Source organism: Saccostrea echinata, unplaced genomic scaffold, assembly GCF_033153115.1.
Source record: "Saccostrea echinata isolate AGI-Se365-2 ecotype Australia unplaced genomic scaffold, CSIRO_AGI_Sech_v1 ptg000012l, whole genome shotgun sequence".
NCBI lineage: Eukaryota > Metazoa > Mollusca > Bivalvia > Ostreida > Ostreidae > Saccostrea > Saccostrea echinata.
Window position 1 is genome coordinate 8,736,498 of NW_026889761.1, and position 24,116 is coordinate 8,760,613.

The 24,116-nt window shown below is 35.9% G+C and overlaps 1 protein-coding gene across 1 annotated transcript; it reads right to left on the reverse strand.

Moving 5' to 3' along the window:
• Positions 1-19,750: 19,750 nt before the first annotated feature.
• LOC133185299 (frizzled-4-like) lies at positions 19,751-22,897 on the reverse strand. The gene has a single exon (XM_061320430.1). The coding sequence runs from the start codon at positions 22,131-22,133 to the stop codon at positions 20,463-20,465; it is 1,671 nt and encodes a 556-aa protein (XP_061176414.1). The 5' UTR covers positions 22,134-22,897; the 3' UTR covers positions 19,751-20,462.
• Positions 22,898-24,116: the final 1,219 nt, after the last annotated feature.

Sequence of the window (24,116 nt, forward strand, 5' to 3'; positions counted from 1 at the left end):
TTCTAGTTTGACCTTTTCGCTCCTAGATCACTTGGAGGACAAAGACCAGTTTCTCTCTCTCTCTCTCTAAAATGTTGTCTTCCTCGTAATATGGACAGTGCATTGTGTTAAATAAAAATCGTTGCGATTTAGTCAAAGTAGTTTATGTCCTGTTTATAAGACCACCTTGCTTTATCAACCATCAAAGATTTCTTTAGTTTGTCCGCGACCTCAAGTAAATCATCATAATCAGCATTACTCTTCTATTGGGCAATTACAAACACGTCGAAACGTCCAGAGGTTTTGGAATGTTAAAAATATATAACTTTAAAGGTTGTCAACATTAACAAACCGATAAGATACAATATTGAACAAGAGCAGGTCTTCGGGACAGTATATTATACTGGGAGATATAATTACACGGCAGATGTTTAACTTGGGTCGGTTATTGAAACATTGAAATATTGGTAATGTCACCTTTGCCCCGTCTGAGAACTAACATTGCAAAGATACAACACTGATTTATCGTGGTATAAATTAAGTGTGAAATCGATGCCGTAAAACGTGAATTGCTATTGTAATGATCTGCGACCTGGGCGCACCAAGGGCCGTGTGGCTTTTGTAATCGGGATCGTAGATCAGGTAAATCCGTCCTGATAAGAAAGAAATACCCCGCCAATGTTCCGAGTGGCTAAGTTTTCACAAAGTGGAATTCATGTGTCACCGCCCCACCGTGTTCAGGATAGATGCTTCATAAATGTCACCCCTCCAAAAGGGGATGACCATTTAACACAGCCACACACACGCTACAGACAATATATATGTCTTCCTATCAGAACAATGTTTTCGAAATGAAATTCTCGAAACATCAATCTATTACGAAGTGAAATGTACAAAAATCTCCATTACTGAAACAAATTTTAGAAAGATAAATTGATCAGCATCTATTTACATTTTAACCTTCATTGCGTCAGGTAAGTTTAATGATATCTCGATTTATGAAATTCAAGCTATGCTTTAAATACTTGTGTCATAGGAAGATGAAAATGTATTCATCCACAGTATCTCATTCTGGTACAACATGAGATCTTCGATGAAGACCACCCAGGAAAAGATGTCATGTTCTGTATCAATGTTCCGCAAAACCACTTCTAAAACTGACGGTGTTTTCAAAGACCTCAAACGTCTGGGTGACCCTTGATCACAAAAGCGTCAAGAGAATGTTTATTTTTATGGAGAAAGCACATTAAAGATGCAGAGTGCATTTGATTGAAAATGTATGGGTAATTAATTTTACAAGTCGGGATCTCCTGATTAATTAGGACAGAGACATAAATACGTAACAAAGTTCAAATAACATCAAATTTTCTCAGCTGCATCCTTTGCCGCGCCCGAAGACGCTGTCTATTTAGACAGTGTCACAAAGCTGTCAAGAAAGTCGATGCCAGGTTTAATGGATTGAACAATGTCAGTCTACGGAACAATGGTGGAAGGTCGTGGTCTGTTTACAAAAATTACAACCTGTGGTTTACCTGTGTAGATATACCCACATCTTGAACTCTCATTTCGATTAAGAGGTCGTGAGAGGCCAACGACGTTAAAAGACGTCACGCGGGCCTTGACGTTTGATTCTCTCCCGTGAAATAAATTGTCGTGTCAGTCTTTACAGCTGTCGGTGCCACAAGTGCCCAACTAAAGGAAATTTGTTATGTAGACATATTTTTGACCTGTAAACATGAACAGAATCGAAGTGGAGCCTGACTCTAATTGTTTTCGAAACTCTAACAGATAACACCTCAGTTCGAACGCACTTGATTTGTGTGTTGTTTGTTTATTGCCTTTTTTAAAACCATTCATAATTCAAATCAGTGCTAATTTAAAATCTATATTTCTTCCACCCCTGTTGAAATAACTTAGAGGCTGGCCATAATAAATTACCTGTATGTTAACCCTGATCGTTAGGAGTATATAATTAGAACACAAACTAACACCAGGTAGAAAAGATATTTCTTTTAGATAATATATGTACAGACGTACTGGAATTGGTCCAAAATGCACCTCAGTCGAACAATTCCTTAATCTGAAAAGATAAAAACTTATTTGGAAGCCAAAATACTTTGTATTGTCGTATCACAATTGCAGGAAAACGCCCCCCTCCATTGTTTCATTTGGATGAGCTATATATTGTGTAGAAGGTCATGTTTGAGAAAATTATAGTCGCTGCCTAGGTTTTAACACCACGCATACCCTGTTTATACATAATTTACGCCATTCAAGAGACCTGTCAAATCTCTCTATGGATTATCAATGTTGCGCGCTTTACAAAATCATTATATTGTTCACTTCCATAGACTTAGATGATTTATGCCCTAGTATGGGATATGGTTCCAATGAGCGGTTTTTGTGCTGAAACGACATCAATTATTTATTTAATATTATGGCAGAAATTATGCTACATGTTTTTTGCCTCCTGTGTTAAATCATCTAGATGGTTCTTAGCTAACATTTATGGGACTATAATTATAACAAATTGGTTTTTCGATAATTCATTCCCATTATTTTACACTTCAGAAATTAATATGAATTAGTTTTTATCTCTTCTGCATCTTTAAGTTTTTGAGTGGCTCTAAATGAAGTAAAATTGACTTTTTATCTACAATACCTGCCTTTATCGGTGTGTTCCTAAATGGTTGTAACGGCGATAATCCTTGTTAAAAACTTAATACCGTAATTATACTATAGTGATTGTTAAAGTGAAATTTACCGAGAAGCCATTTCTCACCGAACTTAATAACTAAGCCATGATTATTCTTTAGAGGCGAAGTAAAGATTAAAATCTGTGAAATTCTGTTCCCATTATTAAAGGCAAAAAATAAATTATATTCCTTTCATATTATCGATTTGACATTGATGTATTCGATTTACCAACTTTTATCAAAAAGTATTTCAACATGTATGAATCAACATGCTCGAATGTCGCTTATAGTCCAGAAAGAGCATTCAATCTAATCATAAATAGTCTCAAGACAAAAAACATAAAATAATTATCTATTTTAAAATTGTTAACTGTGCAGGTGCAATTTATTAAGACCTACACAGGTTTCCATATATAATGTTTTCATTGTTCATCGAAGAAATTTGATGTGATATATATTCCTGTGACTCTGACTTTTTCTACAGTGAGAAAAATTAGAACCAATTACTTCTCTTACAAAGAAGTCAATGTAAACGAATCCATTTCTATTTTGCCGAATCATCGTCTGACCTATGTCCGTCTTAGGAAGGGTGCCTGTACTTTGGTCCAGTCAAAAAAAAAAAAAAGAAAGAAAAAAGAATTGACCCAAGTTCATTTACAGATATAATATTTTGACTGTATTATTTTTAGGGAGTGTGACGGTATACGTGGTACTGAATTATGCAGTTTGCACTGTATAATACATATCCAGATCAGGCCCGTAGGAAGCAAATATGCCAATTTCAGTTTTGGAGGACATAACCAAACATTATCAGTTTAGGTGGGCACTACCAAGCAAAAATTCCTTGACTTCAAAAAGGGGGCATCAGACGTAATTATTGACGGGGCACATCCATATAAAGTAGCTATGTTTTCCATTATATATCTGCAAAATTATTTAGGGGGATAAGGCTCCTCCCGGTTCCTACGATCATGCAGATCCAATGTATTTCAGTTATATATATTAAAACAGTGGTTGAGTTTGCTAAAATTTATATTTTCCAGCACAGTAAATTTTTAAAGTCATGCATCTCAGCATCACAACTTCTATAAAATAAATTATCTTTTTGATACTGACAAAACAATATCTGGAAAATAAGAGACCAATTACAAATTTTTCAAACAATACAGTAATACATGTGCATGTATAAAAATAAATTTTTGTGTGTTGTGGATTGTTGTGATATTAATCATCTAGACACTTAAACAGCTGTTATAGAAGATAATTGTATCTTATACGAATCTAATAAAAACTGCAAAATGGGGCACTATTCCGTTCATATTGATAAAGTTACCAAAAAATTACCGTCCAGGAATTCGGCCTGAAAATTAAGGTAATAAAAGTTCCGTTCTGACGGAAGATTTCCCTTGTTAAACATGCTTTAATTTGGCAAAGAGAAGAATTTACATAGGGAAATATTCTCGGGTTCTGGAATTGGATTTTTTGATTGCTTTCTTCTTCCGGTAGAGAGAAAGTGAGAATGATTTGGGACGTCGGAGAAGATTAAAAAGAGTTACCCGTGCCACCGGTGTCGCTAAATCCTAAACTTCCGGCGAACAACCGCTTGGATCTTTGATCCCCATCTCCAAAGCCCGTTAAATTAGCATTTTCACGGAATTGCTGAACTTTAAGTTTGAAGTCTATTATTCCTTTGTAAAATCGGAATATGCTAATAGAGTTGTCGCCAAGGAATCTGGTGTTTATTGATTAAAACTAATAAAAGAAAAAATTCAAAGACTAACAGAGAAAGTTGTACCAAGTACTAAAAAGTTTTCGAAATGTGATGGTATCGGTACTACATCACTCGCCAGCTTTTCAAGAACATGACTATATGCACTAAAGACCTGTGGTTTTAAAACTAAGTTTGCCCCTCAACTTGAGCCCATCGTATATAAGTGTTTATATCAAGTAGAAGCACAAGATAACTGCTATAATATGATTCCAATTAGAATACATTGTACACTTTGATCTTCAAATACCGTCACTTGTATCAAGTTACTAAAGAAGGATATTATTTTATGCAACTCAGCATGTTTAAGGGACGATTGTATTTTTCTACTATACTGTAGTTTTATTTTACTTTTGGAGAGAGAGAGAGAGCGAGAGAATAATCAGCGAGAGACATTGTTTGGATCAGAGTATAATATATGCTTTCGGTTGAATAATGACTAAATCATGGATATTTTTGCAATGCTTCATGGTCTTCCTTATACGACGTTCATGAGAAAAAAAAAGAACACATTTCTGAAGAAACAAGGGAGCTTTATACTCATTGTTAAACCCAATGATTCCTTTTAAAGCAGAAAATTTTGGGGAAACAGTTATGTACTGATCGAACCTATAATATATATACATACAGACTATGATATACATAATATACAGACTATGATATACTGTTAAGATTAAGTTAAATTCTATATATTGCGCTAAAATTATGCAGAAGTTAAACATTCCAAATTTTAAAAATGCTATTCAACGTTGCATCACCAAAATATTCTTGTGTCCAAATGTGGAGCTTCAGTTCACTTAAAAAAAAAAATTACAGATGACTTAGTCTGTTTCACGATCACGGGACATGATGTTTGTTGATGAAAAGTAAAAACTGTTTAATTCAATTAGGCATAATATGCTTCCAAATCAACTTCAATATACGTGGTAGACTCTTCATGAGATCAGCACACTTCTTTAGACTTATTATATCTTGTTTTAATATTATGTACAGTAATCATCTATTTATGAGTTTGTTTGTATTGGTAGATTGAGTGGGAGAGGGGGCGCACCCATGTGGCATGTTTAAACCGCCCCCCACCCACCAACTACAAACACACACACATACATATACACAAATGTAAGTCTTGGATTCCGATGTGCTCATTTCTTGCATGTACCGGTACATGAATTTCGTTTTCAGTGTCCAGTCAAAAACTTGTGCTAATAAGTACAAGTATTTGTGCAGTATCTTCCGGCGAATTACACATGCTAACATCAGAATATTACGCGGGACACATGTAAATGACCTTGGGAGGTTGATCGGCCGTTAACTGACCGACAGGGAGCCATTGATTCCTTATTGCATGAAGATCTGCTCGCATTCCACCCGGCCTGTCAACATTTGTACATCTCAATCAGCACTTCCGAGCGCTTCTTCATCCGGTATTAGAAATCGATCGTTGGCGGCCATTGTCTCTTGTGTAGCTCGGTGGCATAGATCCGGAAACATAAATATGGGCTTTATAGAGCCATAAAAACGTTAATTGAACAGTATCTGGGGACAAAAAGACATATAATGTACAATGATCGATGCTATTTACATCTTATCATGCACGATTGCAATCCTGTGTGGAATTTCTACATATCTCAATTAAAGAATGAAAATTTAATGACAAGAATTTTATAAATGTAGAAGGACATAATTATTGTTTTTTTTTCCTATTGTTATGTTTTGGATGCCTGCTACATAATTGAACCATTAATTTTGTAAAAATTCATTATTTAAACCTTTTTTTAATAATCACCTGTTCATCGTTTAAATAAATTGTTTCAAGAAGTAGACATAATTTATTCGAGGAACATTTTGCAAAAAGCATGATGTTGTTCTCTCTTTTTCTCAGAATTCTTCTACACATTCTATTCGTGCATGTATCCATTTCCAGATTCTTTCATGTCAAATTTGCATGTATATACAAGGGCTAGACTGTCACACTGTCAAGTCGATATGTTTTGTAAAGACTTGTCAAATTATCACTGGACCTTAAACTGCTGACCCCCATCCACTGAAGCTGACAAAAAGCACAATCCAAATCCAACAGCCGTATCAATTCTCGTCCTTTGTGTAAGGATTAAAACCGTTTGTCTCTGTTTAGGTTTAAGGTGTCAAAGTAAAACACCATCCTATCTAAAGTTCATTCAAAGGAGATGGGGCTATTTTACCTGCGCGGCGAGGGACCGCCCATGTTGAGCATGGACAATTGCATTTCGCATTTGGATCTTTTGCAAATGTCACCGTATTAGTTACATTGATCAGGCAATATGTTCCATGTTTCTTTGCACTCAGACAAATTTTTGTGGGTAGCCATTTTTTGTGTTTTCTCAACTTCAGTAGAGCATTCTTGCTTGACCAAACAAGCAACTGGAGCGGAGATTGCATGCAATATCCTCAATTATGATAAAAGAAACGGTACAGAAAATTGCACTTTTTTCAGTTTCATACCTGACTTTACTCCAATCATATCATTGAAAAGGTATTTGTTTTTATCCTACAGTAGCTAAACGCGAAAGCAAAAAGTGAAACAATTTTTCGCTACTTTTTAATCAAAGTACTTGTAGTCAAAACAGATTTCTATGAAGGTCTTTACTGCTTCACTTATATACTAGTTGTACATTGTTAAAAAGTTGACATTTATCATGTCATCGTGAAGCAGTGTTTAAGGTAGTACAAAACACCCATGAATCGGTTTTAACTTACTTCTTATAAGTACACTAGAAAAAAAGAAAAATATCACTATATTGGTCATTCTAAAGCCTACATTTTTAGAATGTGTTTATGCCATTTACATGCAATATGACAGTCTGTTATCAAATGCAAAGTAATTTTGGTCCGTTTTTAGTAGAGACCTGATATTTGGACATATTTATAAGAATTTTTTCCATTCTTTATACACACTATAAAGGCCAAGGTCATATTAAGAGGTCAAAGGCCAAATATTGTGATGTCATCTACTGATTCTTTTATTTTTTGCATTGAATATTTTTTTAATCGCCAAAATATCTGAAACTGCCGGTTCAGTATTCCTCATTTTGATACGTTTAAATCTGGGTTCCATTTCAATCATTCTGTTGATTTTTTGTAAAAATTGAATTATACATTTTCTCTTAAGAAAATTTAAAGTGTGGCATACTTACATGTGAATTTTCAATTCCTGAGCTATGTATGTTTTATTTTTTAATCACATTTTACTCAAATATACCAATATCAATATTATTTACTGAATTTTAGTTATAGAAAGGTTGTGATATTTGACAATGACCTTGTCAGCAAATACAATTTATCATTGAGTCAAATGCTGACTGACGTTTTTCATACTAATTGTTAGGCCATTATTTACACACTGAATTGTCGACGGATTTTTCCGTTATTTCTCGATCATGACAAGGAGCACACGGCGGGTGTGACCGGTCGGCAGGGGATGCTCACTCCTCCATGGCACCTGATCCCACCTCTGATGTTTGGAGGACCGTGTTTGCTCTGCTCCTATTTTGTATTGTTTAATGGACTTATGAGCTTGAATACTGTTCGATATCTCCATATATTTCATTGTATTTATTATAAAAAGCATCACTCTAATTTACAATAGATGGATCGGTAATTTTTAAAAAATGCATATTCTGAAGTGCAATTTCTGATTTCACAATCTTCTTATACAAAATGTAGGGGGCTGATAGGCCATATTTCAAGCTATGTGGGCAACAATTGTGCGTTTGAATTTCTTTCAAATTACATATAAAGAGAGATTTTGTATCCTAGAACAAAAAATCAAAGTTTAAAAAAAATTGAATTTGAGGGAAAATTTGGCCTATCTATTGTGTACTATCTTAAATCCGTCTCGTATAGATGCTTGCGACATGTTGCTCTTATTTTATTTCTCAGCACAAATAAAGAATACGAAAGATACATAGCCATATTAAGTCAGTAGCCATAACTCTGAGTTCATTCCAACGATCCCAGAGTGTGTAACCAATACATACGGAATATTTTATGCTGACGTCACCTTGATTTTAACTATTATTAAGAAATATGCCTTAATCGTAAAGGTGGGAGAAAAACAGTGCTTTTTGACGTAAAATCACATTCTGATGCAGTGCATTTCGCTGCACGTCGTGTCACGTCTGGTAAAATAGCAATGACCTATAAGGCTTTTGTAGCAGCAGTGTTTAATCAATTTAGAATCAGGTTCGAACCTTAATGATTAAAGCAAACACGTGTCAAATCAACATTGAAATATTTCACTTTTTTGTTTGTGTTTGATAAAGCACAACAGACGTAAGGTATATGATCGATTTAGAAAAGTGGGTTGATACAAATAAAGCCGCTAGATTGTGATTAGGCGTTTATTCCATTACCTCCTGCGGTTCATGATATTCAAGTATACCGGTAAATATAGAAAAACACACAAAAAACAAAAACTTGCAAGGTGCCCGCTAAAGTCCAGCATGTTGTCAAGTGCCGGCCAGCAATGCAAAACTTGGATCAGTTCCTGCAAATGGATGCTGCCGATGGCAACATCTGTATATGTTATTTTTACCAGGTACACGTCTGTAAAGTTCGGAGGACTAATTACCGTTTTTTACTCTCGATTTAATAGTGATGACAATGACGATCACCCTCAGGCCAATTTAATCTTGTTTACACTTTGTACTAGTGGTTTGTTTAATTCACTCCTTCATTCAGTTACTTACAAGCTAATTCTAGACCCCCAACAATACACCGTTTAAGAGAACTGTTGACTTTATAGTTTAGTTCTTTAGTTCCAATTAAATTTGTTGATTTTTCAGTAGTCTAGTAAGTTCTTTTTACAATAGCACAGGGTGGGATCAGCGTTCCAACGCTAAATGGCTCTAGTCTCCAGCATTTGTCAGTGTTTATTCTTTAAATTTAACAAATTAATCTTTTTTGACATTCTTTGTGTTGAGAGGTTTGGATTTTTACTAAGTCTCAGTTAAAGTGACCACCGTGTATGGGCGCGCAGATCTGTTTACTTATGGTATTTGCTCACTGGACCCCGTTCTTTGTTCGCGCTTTGAGATTCTCTGTTTGTCAAATGAACGAAAACCGATCCAAGCCAAATGAAAACAGATCAAAACAGTAGTGTGCAACACCGGGATGAAGTCCAAACAAACAGACGAACAGGGTAAGGTCAGGGCATGGCATTAGGTGGACAATGGTCGACATACATTTACTGTTAATTTTCAGACCTTTGGCAAATATAGCACTACTGGAACTTTGTAATGATAAAATATCTGTCAACACAAGCTTGAGACTTAAATACACAAGTGCAAATGCTATGCATTTTTTTTTAATGAAAAACGTTATATTGTTAATGTAAATATCCAGTTAATATGTATACACTTCAACCTTAGAACATTTAACATTGGATCAAATCTTATATGTACAGATTCGACAGGGATGAGAAAAGTATACTTTTTTTTTTTACATTCTAACATGCATGTACACCAATTCCGACTTCAGTGTGCACGTATTTTCCAAAAGTATTAAAAGATTTCATTAACTGAAGACCATCCTTAACCAGTGTGCTTAACATTAACAGGCCAACTTTCTATGATAAGATCTATATACTTGTAAGTATTGATGCATACTAACACATACAATCGGGGATCTGTTTCCGGGAAAATCAAACAACCTTAGCGGCGATAAAAGACCAATATCTTTGATACAAAAACTTCAAAGGGCCGCATATTGAACTATATTTATTTTGAAATTTATCTTCGTTTCACCTTAAGAAAATAAATTCCGGCAGTGTGGGGAGATTAGTGCCGACTTTTCTCGTGTTTACTCCTAGATAATCTTGGTATACATACAAGGTGTTGTGGATATCCGATGTTTCTGTTGTGCTGGGTAACACGGCCTAGGTTTACCCCATCCACGAAGTAATGTCACACATCTACCATATACATAAATTCGATCCATCTCAAATTTCTTCCTTATGGTAACAATGTTAACTTTATTGACGAAAATATACCGCGGTATATCTGACATCTTTAAGAAGTGAAATGAAAAGTGCATGTACATGTATATATATTAAATTTGCATATTCTTAAAAAAAATTAACTTAACACAAAATTTTATTAATTTTTTTTAAAATAATAAGTTTACAACAAATAAATAAATATAAAAGTAAGAAAATACATTAAGGCAGCACAATTTAGAACTAAATGTGTACAAACTTCCCGGGTTTTCAATAACGAAGTGATCCACATATGTAGTCATTATTGTGAAAGGTTAATATACAAGTTATATAGCAACGAAAGCCAATGCAATTAAAAAAAAATATCAACATTGGAAAAAAAATTAAATTTTGAATTCAGGACTAAAGACACTTCTGCGGCAGTTTTTGCAAGTTACCTTATTAGTTACACTCACACCGAGGCATTGAGGGCAAGATCTAGCTTATAAATTGTAGTTTGTAAATTACTAGTATACTATGAACTGCCTGTTTCTCCAAGTTCTAACTTTAGCCCCACTTCTTTGGCAAATAATGTTCGTAGGACTAAAGACACTCCTTGTGGCAGTTTTTTTTTTCTAATTTCGTAGACATGCAATACAAAAGCATGTTTATTTACAAGCTCAATAAGAAAACAAATCAAAATAGAAATAAAACAAATAAAATATCGGTTTATGGAGTTTCATTGGGATATGACATACAGTTGGTACGTGATCAAATTTTTACTAAAACGCTCTTTGAGTTTTATAGGATTTGATCACGTGACCAACTTCATGTCATATCCCAATGAAACTCGAAAACGATATCTTATTTCTTAAATGTTGCTTTGACCATAATGGTTTTTGCTATGACAAGGTAATGTTGCTGTAGTTTATTTAAATGCCATCTTCCTGTATTTAGTATTTTACCACTTTGGGCTAAATGTCAGTTATTTAAAAAAAAGTCACAAGCGAGAAACCAGATTCTCTTTATATCTGGAAAACAGCATACTGTTTCTATTTTCCTCATTTCTGATATACACACAGGGTATGTATGTTAAAGAAACAAATAATAAAAAATATAATTGCACTGAGTCCATGATGTTTCCATTTTGTTACATGAAACATTTTGAAGGAGTGAGTGTGCGGTGTCTTATAAAAGATATCTCTTTATTTATGGTATCATTCTTTGTGTGCCAAACTTGATCTGATTTCAGGACACATATGGATTTGTGTGAAGAACACAGGGAAAGTTACCATCTTGGTCCGGTACTATAGCATTCTCTATATATTTACACGTGCTTTTAATTCACAATCAGTCCGTGTTCACCACAGGATTATACAATTTATCATGTGCTATTTAAGTCACATTGTTAATTATTGCGAAACAGCGTCAACAAAGAGTCCTCATAAGATATTAACCAACAACTCATCCCGTCTTTCAGTTTTTCATCAATACTCGTCCATTGTGTTTATGGGGATAACTTACTTTCATATAGCTTTTTAAAGTGTTTAATGCCGTTATCGGCGAGTTGTTCTTTACAATGCATGTTTTCAGATAACACGAATGCCGTACGGGAAAAGGGTCTTGTTAATTAATTGCAAAGACCTTAAAACCCGAGTCTTGGCAGATTGGGGTCTATACAAGTTAGACCGAATACAAAGAAGAAATCGATCTGATCCGCAATGATCGAAAACACGACAGTTAATTACTCTTGGTTTTTTGTAAATTCGTTGAAATTAAAATTCAGCTTGATTTAGTCCAGTCTTGGGTCTCCTGGGGTTTTGAAGAATGGGGAACATTGTAAAATAAATATTTCTTCGATTGCAAGACAAATTTTGAGCAACTTGAGTGATGGCCTTGAGTATCATGTACTACCACACAGATATAATGGTTGTAGGGAAGTCATTTTGAATTCACAATAGTTAAAATCATCATTAAGGGAAATAAATTCGACAAATAATTTTTTTTCCTGCCAAGATTAGAACAATATTTATATTCAATATTGTTCTTTTGATGAATCTCAATGCTTTTTCTCAAGAAAATTCAAAAATAAATCTTAGCACTTTACTGAATAGTCAATGCGATACACCGCACCAATACGGCCATTATAGTACTCAATCTGTATATGGTCTTGGTGTGTACTAAAATAGTATTTAAGCATGAACACAACTATCTAACCATTGGCCACTGTTTGATGATCTAAGATGCACTTAAAAAAGTAAAATCAAAACCTCGTTACATTATGCATTGATGGTGTTGGTATATATACCCAGTCACGATTTCGCCTTCTAGAATAGCCCACATCAATAAATTTGGACTGTTTTGCTTTGTGTTGTATTTGGGATCCATACATTTGCTAAATAATATCTTGTCGATTTGTTGGTAGTTTCTGTGTCTGTTTACTTTTCCTCTATATACTTTAATGGTTTCCTGTCTCATTCAAGCCATTGTGTCACATATATTGATTGCACGCACTTGTGGAATGTTGAAATATCGTCAACATTTCTATAAAGCACGTGTATGAACCACTTGAGAACTATAATTTTGTGTTATTGGGGTCAACAAGCTTACTTTAACCTTCTTGATTGACAAAAGGTCAAAATGCCCAAGGAATATAAAATATATACAATTCATACACAAATCCTATTTAGCAGTTTACTAGTACCTCATGATTCAGAAAAGTCCCGAAACACATCAAGACAGTCAACACCTGCGAGAGAACGCATGAATTCTAATAGGGTAATGTCTTTTTTATCAGCAAAGTTCTGTTTCGTCACGCTTTTCAGTACGCATATGTGCACATATTCGCCTCTGGAACCTAGTTACAGGTGAGCACGTGTCATCTGGACCAAGTAACGAGAGTGTTCGGAAAGAGTTTCTTCCTATTCCTTCCCATAAATCGGAAATATAACAACAGAGGTACAAAGACTTTATTATTTTTGACCCCTTATCATCAATATTTCTACACGGCTTGTGTGGAAAATGTGGTCTGGATCGCTCCATTTTGTCTGTTTAATGAGGCATATGTTTTACTCCGTGAAATGTAATCACCAATCTTCCATTTCTTGGCGGTTCCTATCGTGGCTGCAGATTTCGCCAGAATCTGACAGTTTGTGTTTGTCTTGACGTCAGGCAGTGCCGGTTTTTTTTTTTTTTTTTTTGTTTTTTTTTTTTTTTTGTTTTATACCGGCTTGCCAAGTAAAAAGTTACCTTAAAACGAAAGCATCGTAAATCTTTCTTTTTTCGGATGATATAAAAAGTAAAAAGTAAACGATGTGTGTGAAGGGACTCACAAACTCCAGTGTTTTAACAAATAATATCAAATTCGAATGCTTACACATAAAATTATGGGTATTTCTGAATAAACATGAAAACCTGACCTTCTATACTTCCTTTTCCAAGATTCAACACTAAAACAACTACTGGCATGATTGTACATCTGTAATTACGGATGAAGTACACCCCCATGCAAGATTTCACGAATCCAACATCTGATAAACTATCTAGCAATGAGAAGAACCGCCTAATCACCACAGAGTAAAGAAGCGATAAACACCATCAGAACATGATACCAATTAAACTCTCTCTAACAAGTTGCAAATCTCACATTCATATCTCAAGTCATGTGAGCGCTTTGAAAAAAGCATTATTATTAGAGGTAATGTTAAGCCTTTCATTAACCCTTGTAGCCTGTTACTAATCTCAATAATGTACCTAATGCATTCCTCGTGAACCATGATTTTTCAAGCACCATTTGTTGTAGACAAACAAGGAGCGAGTGCGGCCTGATAACAACAGCAGTCACTCGTTTACGTTATGTAATTTGTCATTCTTAAATCAAATAGAATGGTTGTGTATCCGCGCATCTCATTGTGCATTTTTATTGGTGATTAAGAATAAACATTTATTTCCATTACGGTATTTGTTTTTCGTTAGAAAGAGCATCAGCTCGTCTCGAAAAGATGCTTGACTGTCGAGAGATGCTCCGCTCTGTGTCTGTCTCGGAGAATTACGGCGACAACGAGATGTCGAGTTTAGTACCAAAAACGGAACTATCGCTGTTCACCCTCAAGAGCAATTTCTGAAAAAAAAAACTATTTTTGGCAAAGACAATTTTGCATTTGAATAGATTTTTTTTTTTGATATATTCCAAAGTTCCACTCTTCCTTGAATTAAACTTTTCCATTTTATACAAAAGATTTTGGTTTTATAAAGATAAAATTTGAGTAAAACTGATTTTTCCTTTGTAACTATATGTCCAAATATTAGAGGCTGTTGTCATAAACAGATGGAAACAGTTTCCTAAGCTGCAAGTATATAATTAATGTAACCTTCTCATTGATTCATTTGATACTTTATATCATGGATGATATTAATGATTTATAAAAAAGATATTATAGAACGCTGTTTTATCGTTTCGAGTCACGCAATCTTTCGGCTGTAATCGGGCTAAAAAATCTACGCAAACTATTTTCTGCAAAAAAAGCCATTAACTTCAATATAAGCCGATGGCAAGTGATTTTACTTTATATCCCATGTCTTCCTGAGGATTAAGAGACAAGTGTCCGTTTTGTAACGGAAATCGATAACTAACCAATGTCTTAATTATTTTCATAGCTTGACAGGACCTGGAAGTTGCATCTGCTGACTCACGAGCTGTGGTTCACAAGATTTCTAAATCGAACGCCCTTAAAAAATTGTAAGTGCATAATCGTATCCGGACAGAAAGACTTTATCCGACAAGTTATCGATATCGAGTTTGTAAGGAACCGCTTGGGCTAGTGACACCGCGAAATAATGAACAAATGAAGCCGTGTATAGAAACATAAGAGGTCGACGAGTATGCAGCGTTTTTAATATAATGGGGAACATATTGACCGACACGTCCGATCGAATTCAAGATTTATTTTTCAACAAAACATATTTTGCTCCATGTTTTGTCCAAATTTATTGAAAAGCATCTGTCCCACTGCGCTGGAATGGGGTAGAATAAATTGAAATGAACACAGAATAACATCGCAACGTTGTCAAAACGGGCACTATCGAACATCGTTATCGGTTTTTCTCCCTGACATATCTGTAAAAAGGCTTTTCATCCTTATACAAGACCCGAGCTTGGAACATAATACCAGAATATAATTTGTCAATATTTGCAAATATAAATCGATCTTATAAGGGAACAAATAAGTTGTAAACCTGTAACGACCAAAGATCCCGGATTAGGGGGAAGGGGAAATCTAGATCATGCAGCGATCCACAAAACACCGCACATAGCTCTCGTTTGTCATGTTCAATATCGCCCAGTGTAGTTAGTCTAAGGCGGTAAATATCAAACTTACTGGCTTTTTAAAGCTTGCATTTCAGTCCATATGAGAATACAAAAGTGGGAAATGGTATGGAATCACGCATATCGTTTTAAGCCGAGACAATTGCAGACATTTTGTGATCCACATATAACAAACAAATTGGTAAACCGTCATGACCTTTCATAGCAGAGTCAGTTTGTCGTTTTTTTTTTCATTCGGTACTCGATAATTTCTAAAGCTTTTTAAAAAATAATTCATATAGCGTGTCGTCAAATCTGCACCTATATTTTGTGAAGAAAGCAATCTTGTCCCAGCTTGCTTGTTTTGTGCTTGAAGCCAGAACATGTAGACTGATAAAAGTACTGTTAACTAGAGCACAAAAACAATCGAAGGTAATACCCCATTTTGGTTAATCCCTAATTAATTTCTAATAATCTTGAAATGATAGTTGGCATTCCAGCCTGCAAGCCATTGAACTTTTGTCCTATAAAGGAAGAGTGAAATCATGGCAACTAAATTATACATAAAGGCAGGATGTCAATCACAGTTTATAGTCTTAGTCTCCAATCGACCGAGTCCCGTGACACAGCACAACATACTGAACACAGATTATCTCAGGGTCTTTTGTTTTAAGATAAATTATCTTAAGATTTATTGAATAAGAAACAAAATAATATTATGGGCTTAAATATATAAAGCATTATTCAATTGTTTGATTTGCCGGTACTGTATTGTGGGTATTGCGTTCTGTTTGCTCGTAACCGAAGAGGGTAAATTTTTCGACATTCTTGCATGGTCCCACTTATGACACTCTTGGAAAAAAGAACTTAAATAAATTATGCACTTATCAATATGTTCATCACCGATTCAAACAGTTTGAGCAAATCCTCAATCTGACTTTCTGAATAGGAGGGGTTTTCTGCGAGCCAGATCATCTGATAGTTAGCACCGAAAATGAAATTGTATACCTCATAACTGTCGTGGTCTGTTTGTTTAATGCTAAAGAACTAAACACAGAATTAACACTTAACAGTCTGCAATGCTTCATTCAAAAGTGTCACGTAATTCTACCAAGACATCTCAAAAACCTTAACATGCATATTGCGTGATTTAAAATCTTTTATAACATGTGTGTTATCTTGACTTGTGTCATACATTGTCTAGAGAGAGCGCATTATAATGGAGGAGAGATGAGACACTTAAAAACAAAAATCCTCTTCTTCTGAACCGTTCACGTTGCCTGATTGCTCTGTCAATATGTTTGTTAGTGGCATCCTCAATCATGTGTCGGGACCATCAACTGTCTGTCTAGCAATATTGGCATGATCTACATTTACATAAACAATCATTAACATAGTCAGTATCTAGCATCTGTCCCCTTCATAAATTACTTGCTTGTTAGAGAGCTTTATTTATACTACTGGCAGCTATTGTCGAGCTTTACAATATAGAAAGTCTGGCACTGAAATCCTCTCTCTCTCACTCTGTGTGTGTGTTTGTGTGTGTGTGTGAAATAAAAGTATTGTGAGAAGCGGAGATTCAGAAAGCACTTGTCAGAGTTAGGGAAAATATATGTCGCGTCAGTGGACCAAGAGAGTATTTGCGTGACCTAGGATAGTTTTGCAGTCAATCTGCTGTGAATGCTTGTCTAAAGTTTAAAATAGGGCTAAATAAATATACAGGCGGGTTCGGTATCCCTGATCGTCATGCGACAGTACCTGCTATTGTAATAAACAAACCCCTCAGCTGAAACATGAAGAATGTCGTCAGAGATTATAAATTATTTTCTTTATCTAAAAATTCTAACATTTCATATTTCTCGGGCTTTAAAATGCACTGAAACTTGAACTGGGGTTAGGAATGTCTTTTTAACGTGATTATCAGCGTCCACAGACGAAACCGAGAGCCCAGGCCACAATGCATCGTGATAGAAACCCTTAAAAATATTGACCTGACAAGAAAATATCTCCTGAAAAAAATACCTTACTGCCCACAAATCAAACCGCGGAAAGGGGTAAAAAAAATGTCGAAATTAAAAACAATGCTAAACGTCAGAGGCAATCTCGGTGATTATTTTCAGATGCAGAATGAGTTTTTTTATATTCGCCTTACAAGCTTTTCTAGTCAGACTGGGGCCTGCTCGGTTAGAGGAGAACTCACGAGCACCATAGGTCACGACCTGGAGATACCAAAAAAAACTCGGCTACTTTTAACACGTGTACCGTATCGTCGTAGGCGAAATAAAACAGAACAGTGCACCAACTGCTAAGTAACGCTGATATTTCCAGCTATTTTTGTAAATTCGAATTTTTTTCAGTTCCTGTATAATTTTTTTTTTACGATTCTTGTGTACGTTACTTTTTATTTCTGTTTCCCGTTTAACCAAGTTCTTTTTCCGTTGTGGCAATAAATTTTGCTTTGCGCCGTATGTGCCATGTAAAACAGGCAGGCGTTATCAAGTAGAATTATCGCATGTTATGTTTCAAAATATCCCTCCCTCTGTCACGGTGTATAATAAAGCAAACATGTGCGTACAAAACTTATCCTGGCTACTCACGCTGCAACTGAATACCCCAATCTACCGAAATCTTGCCCATAAAATGGTAACTGTATCTGTGAAGGTTTAAGTAACGTAATCTGTTATAGCCAAATTTTTCTCCCATATAGCACAATAAAAATTTACACATTAAATTCAATATCCCGAGAGGAAGACTGAATTATGACTAACAAAAGCCCGATTCTTAAGTACAATATTGAGTCAGAGATTGGCTGGGACAATTACATATATTTTCTAACTGTCGCTGAATGAGCAAAAACACGAAGGTAAACTGTAATGTACAATAAAAACGACGCTGGAACTCCAAAAACATAGACTTTTACATAACAAGGCGAAAAAAACAATCCTCAATAAGCATATGGTGAAATCGTTTCCAACCAAAGATTGGAGAAAAAGTTCTTACAGTGTATCAAGACAAATAAATAATGATTATTATGTTACACAGATAAAAATGGCCAAAGTATGTCAAATTGACCACAGAATAATGATTTGGAAATAGGTAAGTCGTATGCTTACTAAATGTTCATAATACACGAACGTTTTACGAGATAAAAGTTATAAAGTAACAATCAAAACGCCAAGCCAACAGAGGAATTAGATTTCCAGAACAATGAAAGTCTTGTTAAAACTAATGAATTAAGGTGTTTTTTTTTCTGTAGGTCTTTGGAGTTGTCTTGTGCGGCCGAGCAGAACGGTACAAGAACCCCTGCTCGTAAGTCATGCCAGAATCCCGCGTGTGACAGAGACAGGCATGTTTCATATTTTAATGAGTTTTAATGTACAGCAATATGTAAATTGTCTACTCTTTGCAAATTGTCTACTATCTAGCAGTGGGGAAAATTTGACCATTTAACTGCACTCGAAGCACTGTGGTCGTAAATTTACAACAGGCTTTAAATAATTATTTATGGCACTTAAAATATAAATAAAATATTTGCCTGTCACTGGTAACGTCCCCATATAAACTGACAGTTTTACAATGTGGGAAAGCAGAGACTTAAATATTTGGTTTCCTAATCTCATTGGTTAAACTCGATGTTTATGTTAAAAACTTTGTGCTGTTTTCAGTAACCCTTACAACAAAATTCCTTCACAATATACTTCAAGTTGATAATAGCCTGCAAATCGATGGTTTGACGTTACTAAACTGTGTTTACGCTATCAGTGAATAAAAGCGCAGGCCTTCCATGAATGAAAAATAACAAAAATATTTCTTTTCAAAATTATTGGTAATTTATCAAGATTCATAAATAACAACTGATATAAAGTGAACAGTATGCTTTTTAAAACACGAAAAGAAACAATACTGTCGTCTGCTGTTCAACAATAGCTTACTCGTGAATTTCCTCTTAAAATACCATGCACTCTCAAAAGTTCCTTCTCTGCTGTTAAAAAAAAACACACATTTATACATAGACGGGTTTCTGTGACTAGGGTTTTTTCGCCAAGTGATTTTTGGTAACTATGTGAGTACGATCATGTCCTTCCACCCGCCGCGAGGTGGCGTGGCGAAAGCAGCCAAAAACTGGCGTGCAACAGTGCTGGTTGATTAGGGCGCTACTGCAGAAAGAGGGTTTTGTTCGGTGTATTATTTTGTTCCAGAATCGAACAGGAAGGCTTGTTCTCTTGGTTAATGTATCTTCATTGAGACACGTGTCAGAAAAGGAAGATGGAGAGGCAGCAACGTGAATTGATTCTGAGAAACAGTTTTAAAAAAAACAACAAAAAACGGAGCCATTTGTTATGCGTCGCTGCATGATCTTGGTGTAGCTTGGGAGAATCAGTACACATGCACACAATAAAATTTCAGAATCACTTGAAAAACATTTTAGCAGTCAAGTTGTAATTTTTCTCTCCAAGTTTGCATGGATTTATAAAAAAATGACATCTATAGCGAACTGAAACGAACACAGACCCAATGGGTTTTTTTTCACATCATATAAACATGCAGTATAGAACTATACATGAAGAAATATTCTCGTTTTGTTTCAATAGTTTCAATTTCACTTTCAAAACAAACACATTCATTAAGCCACATTTTCACAAGAACTTTTGAGTATTTTTGCTCACTGCATTTTCTCCGTATTTTCACGCAAACAAAAATAATCCATAATGAAAAAACAATAATACCCAGCCGTGAAGTAATGATGGATAACACATGAAGCTAGACAACGATTTGACCGTCCGTTTTCGTCCGCTTTGGTTTGGATTTCTCATTCCTGACCACCCTATTAACGTGTTTGACTGGCACAGGGTGATATTGGTGGGTTGGAACGGCGTACTCGATTGTCTTTCGAACTTCGCGTTGGTCCTTTTGGAAAGTTAATTTAACAGCGAAATTTCTCCAGGAATTGATAGTCTTGGACGACCAAATCCACATCCCACTGGTGATGCCAACCACCAGAGTCATAAAAATCTTTAACATGAAGATTTCCATCTTTGGTTCACTAGAAATAGAGTTTTTAAGGTACCAAGAGTCTCTGCTCGCAAATTCATACAATAGGCACGCTATGACTATCGCGGCGGGGATTGTATAAAGTAGACTGAAGACTCCAATGCGGATCTTCAGGACTTCAATTTTAGCGGATTTCACTCCGTTTATACGGTCCTGGGACTGGACCCTTAATAAAGCTATAAATCCGGCGATTAAAAACGCCACTCCAATGACGAGGTAGACAAATGAAGGGGCCACAGAAAACCCCAAAAGTGTCTGTGTGTTTTGGTTTCCAACATAGCAAATCCCTGTCAGTTCGTCCGCATCTACTTCCCTCATGACAAGAATTATAATTGTTTCTATGGCGGGCAGGGCCCAGGCCACTAAATGGAAGTAACTGCTATGGAGCTGAATTGCATCGTGGCTCCATTTAAGTCCCGCAGACAGAAACCACGTAAGGGTCAAAATGACCCACCACAAAGCGGCTGCTGAGCCAAAATAGTAAAGTAAGAGAAAGACAATGGCACAGTCCGTGTTTTCTAGACCCTCTTGGATCAGAATGAAGGACTTGCTGGCTGTGTCCCGATCACAGGCGATGGACTCCCTACCGGCGATCAGTCGCACAATGTAAGCAATACTGTAGATATTGTAGCACATGGAAAGAAAAATGATAGGACGCTCCGGGTACTTGAACCTCTGAGAGTCAATGACAAATGTAAGGATGGTGAATAATGTAGACACAAAACATAAACCTGACCAGATGGACATCCATATATCAGCAAAGTACTTGTCCTCTGCTGAAAACGCCGCATTTTCGTTACACTTGAGCGCGCACCTGCCAGTTCGGTTGATGAAGGTGTACATTTTATGATACCTGAACTGGTCACATTCGCTTTTTTCTTTTGTGGGTGGTTTGAAGGTTGGTTTTCTTGGTGGCTCCTCGACTGCGCTCTCTCCAGGCCCGTCCATGCACATATGGTGCTGGTCATTTTTGGGTGGAAACTTTGAACAATTAAGAGCCACTGGCCAAGGGAACCCAAACTCGTGAAGGACTGGCTGACAGCGCCTCTGCACGCTCAAACACATTGGTCTACAAGGTCCAATGGGGTCTATCACTTTCTCGGTACACATTGGTACATATACTGAACACAGGAAAAATTTAAGTTGCTGTGAGCAACCATATTGAATGAGAGGAGTAAATGTTTGTAATTGTAACTCAGCATCTTGTTGAAGATCGTGTCCGACCAGATTCGGCATACCCGTAACGTTATATCCCAAACCCTTACACATCTCAATGCGGATAGGGTCACACTTCCTGACAATTTCTGTTCCCTCACAACGTTTCAGGACTAACAGACACACCAACACAGTCAACACTAGCCGTATGTCTCTGTATTCCATTTTAAAAAGCACTTGTGCAAGTGAATAATTCCAAAAGTTAAACGTTACAAGTCCATTAGCAGTCAAATTGGATTGTTAGTAAAAACAGCAATAAAATTTCTATAACGTTCATACACTCCCCTTCTCTGACATACCGAACACATGGTTGTGTGTTTCTTTACTGATAACAATGCCACGGTTTGGCAAAGATAAACAGCGAAGTTTAGAAGTCACGAAGTTCCATCTTAGAAACTGTCCTCTGTGGCAAATCTCACAAAATACAAGTCCATACTAAGGTTCCCCCCAAATAAATTATAACCCGAGATCGCGGTCTATCGTTACTGAAAACACAACATTCTTGTGTGCAGACCCACTAAGTGTTCCCTTCCTAGGCAAGGTCCAATCAGCTGCTTTGTTTTGATTGTTTGCTCCTCCCCCGGATTAGTGTGGTACCCGTACCGGCGATCAATCAGGGCGCACTCGACTGCCAATCATAACCAATGTCCAGTACTCAATGGAAATAATACGCTATGCAGCTTCACACACGGAAAGAAAATTATAGCGTGGCACTTTTTCCCTTTGCTCTGATAATGCCTTTTTCACTTGGGCTCTATTCACATCTGACGAGCCATTCAAAACCTTTGTTAAAGTGTCATATTACCCTTTTTAACACGGTGGAAATCATTCCTCTCAGTGATAAACTCCCGTCCAAAATAAAAACGCTACAGCGAATTAAAGTATTTTTCTTCGTGACAACATGATACAAAAATGCTAATTTATAAAATAAAAGGTAGTTAATGTCTCGCGCATAAACGCACGTGCTTGCCTACAAATGCCCCACTAATAAATGGTTATATTCAACATTGCGGAGCTGAGGTCGAAGTTGGGCGACTGTTCGCCCATAATTTATACCGCTCTAACTTATCCAGCTACAAACAATCAGATTCTTATGACACTTGTGCAAAACTCCATATATCAAGTGCTTTAAAAAGTTTATGGAATGGCTCCAGTCTTTAAGCTACGAGCTCTGCGCCATTTTTTCTCCGCCTCTGTTTATTGCTGTAAAATTAACATCATTCCAAATTAGCTCCGAGTTTTCCTCTGGATGCGGTAGAGTGGTTATAGCAATTACACCATCAACGTAGACCTCCCAGCGTTTAATAAAACTACTACACATTTGATTTTCTATTTCAAATTATTTTTGTTTGACGACCAAAATATAAATTTCAGAACAAAAAGCATTATATGGTCAATAAGTGAATCAAACAGCTGTCTCCGCTATAATGAAAGGCCCGCGAGGTAAAACTTAGAGATCGCCGTGATTTTCACTGACAATACGCGTCTGTTGCCTCCGATACTTGACAACGCTGAGCAGTTGCGGGCACCGGTGTCTTTAACGGTCAGTAAATCAAGCACACCCAAGTTGCCTCGCTTTGCTTTGAATGCAAAAACTTTCTAAGTAAAGGTTTGTACAAAAGTTATGTGTCAATGATTTCTAATTGTTAAGGCAAAAAATACTTCAATTGTATGAATGTATACTTATTATTTATTTTATCATAAAACGTAACATGTTATATGAAAAAAAAAAATAATAAAACACAAAATAAAATGTATAAACAGAAAAGTAATAAAGATGATAAACATTGAGATGCACTAGAAACTATAAATAGTAAAGTTAATTTCTTCCCATTAAAGACAAATTAACAGCTGAGATCACAGAGTTGTTAAACTTAATATTAAATAATCCATGGAGACATATAAAATTTCTTGCCATAAAAGAACTCTTTTCAAGAGGTAACATACATTAACAAGAAAGAAAAGTTATTTCTCAAAAGCAATTGAAATCTTTAGGAATATGAATATTATTTACAACCAATAAAAATAACAATTTTCCTCTAAAAATTACTAATTTCTGAATCTTGATTCCTACACTATAATTACACACTAGTTTTAAACAAGAGGTTTATAGATCTTTGCACTCACCTGAGTTTCTAGGCTCTCTCT

Coding starts and splice junctions, on each gene's coding strand:
- LOC133185299 (XM_061320430.1), bottom strand. CDS start 22,133: ATGGAATACAGAGACATACGGCTAGTGTTGACTGTGTTGGTGTGTCTG.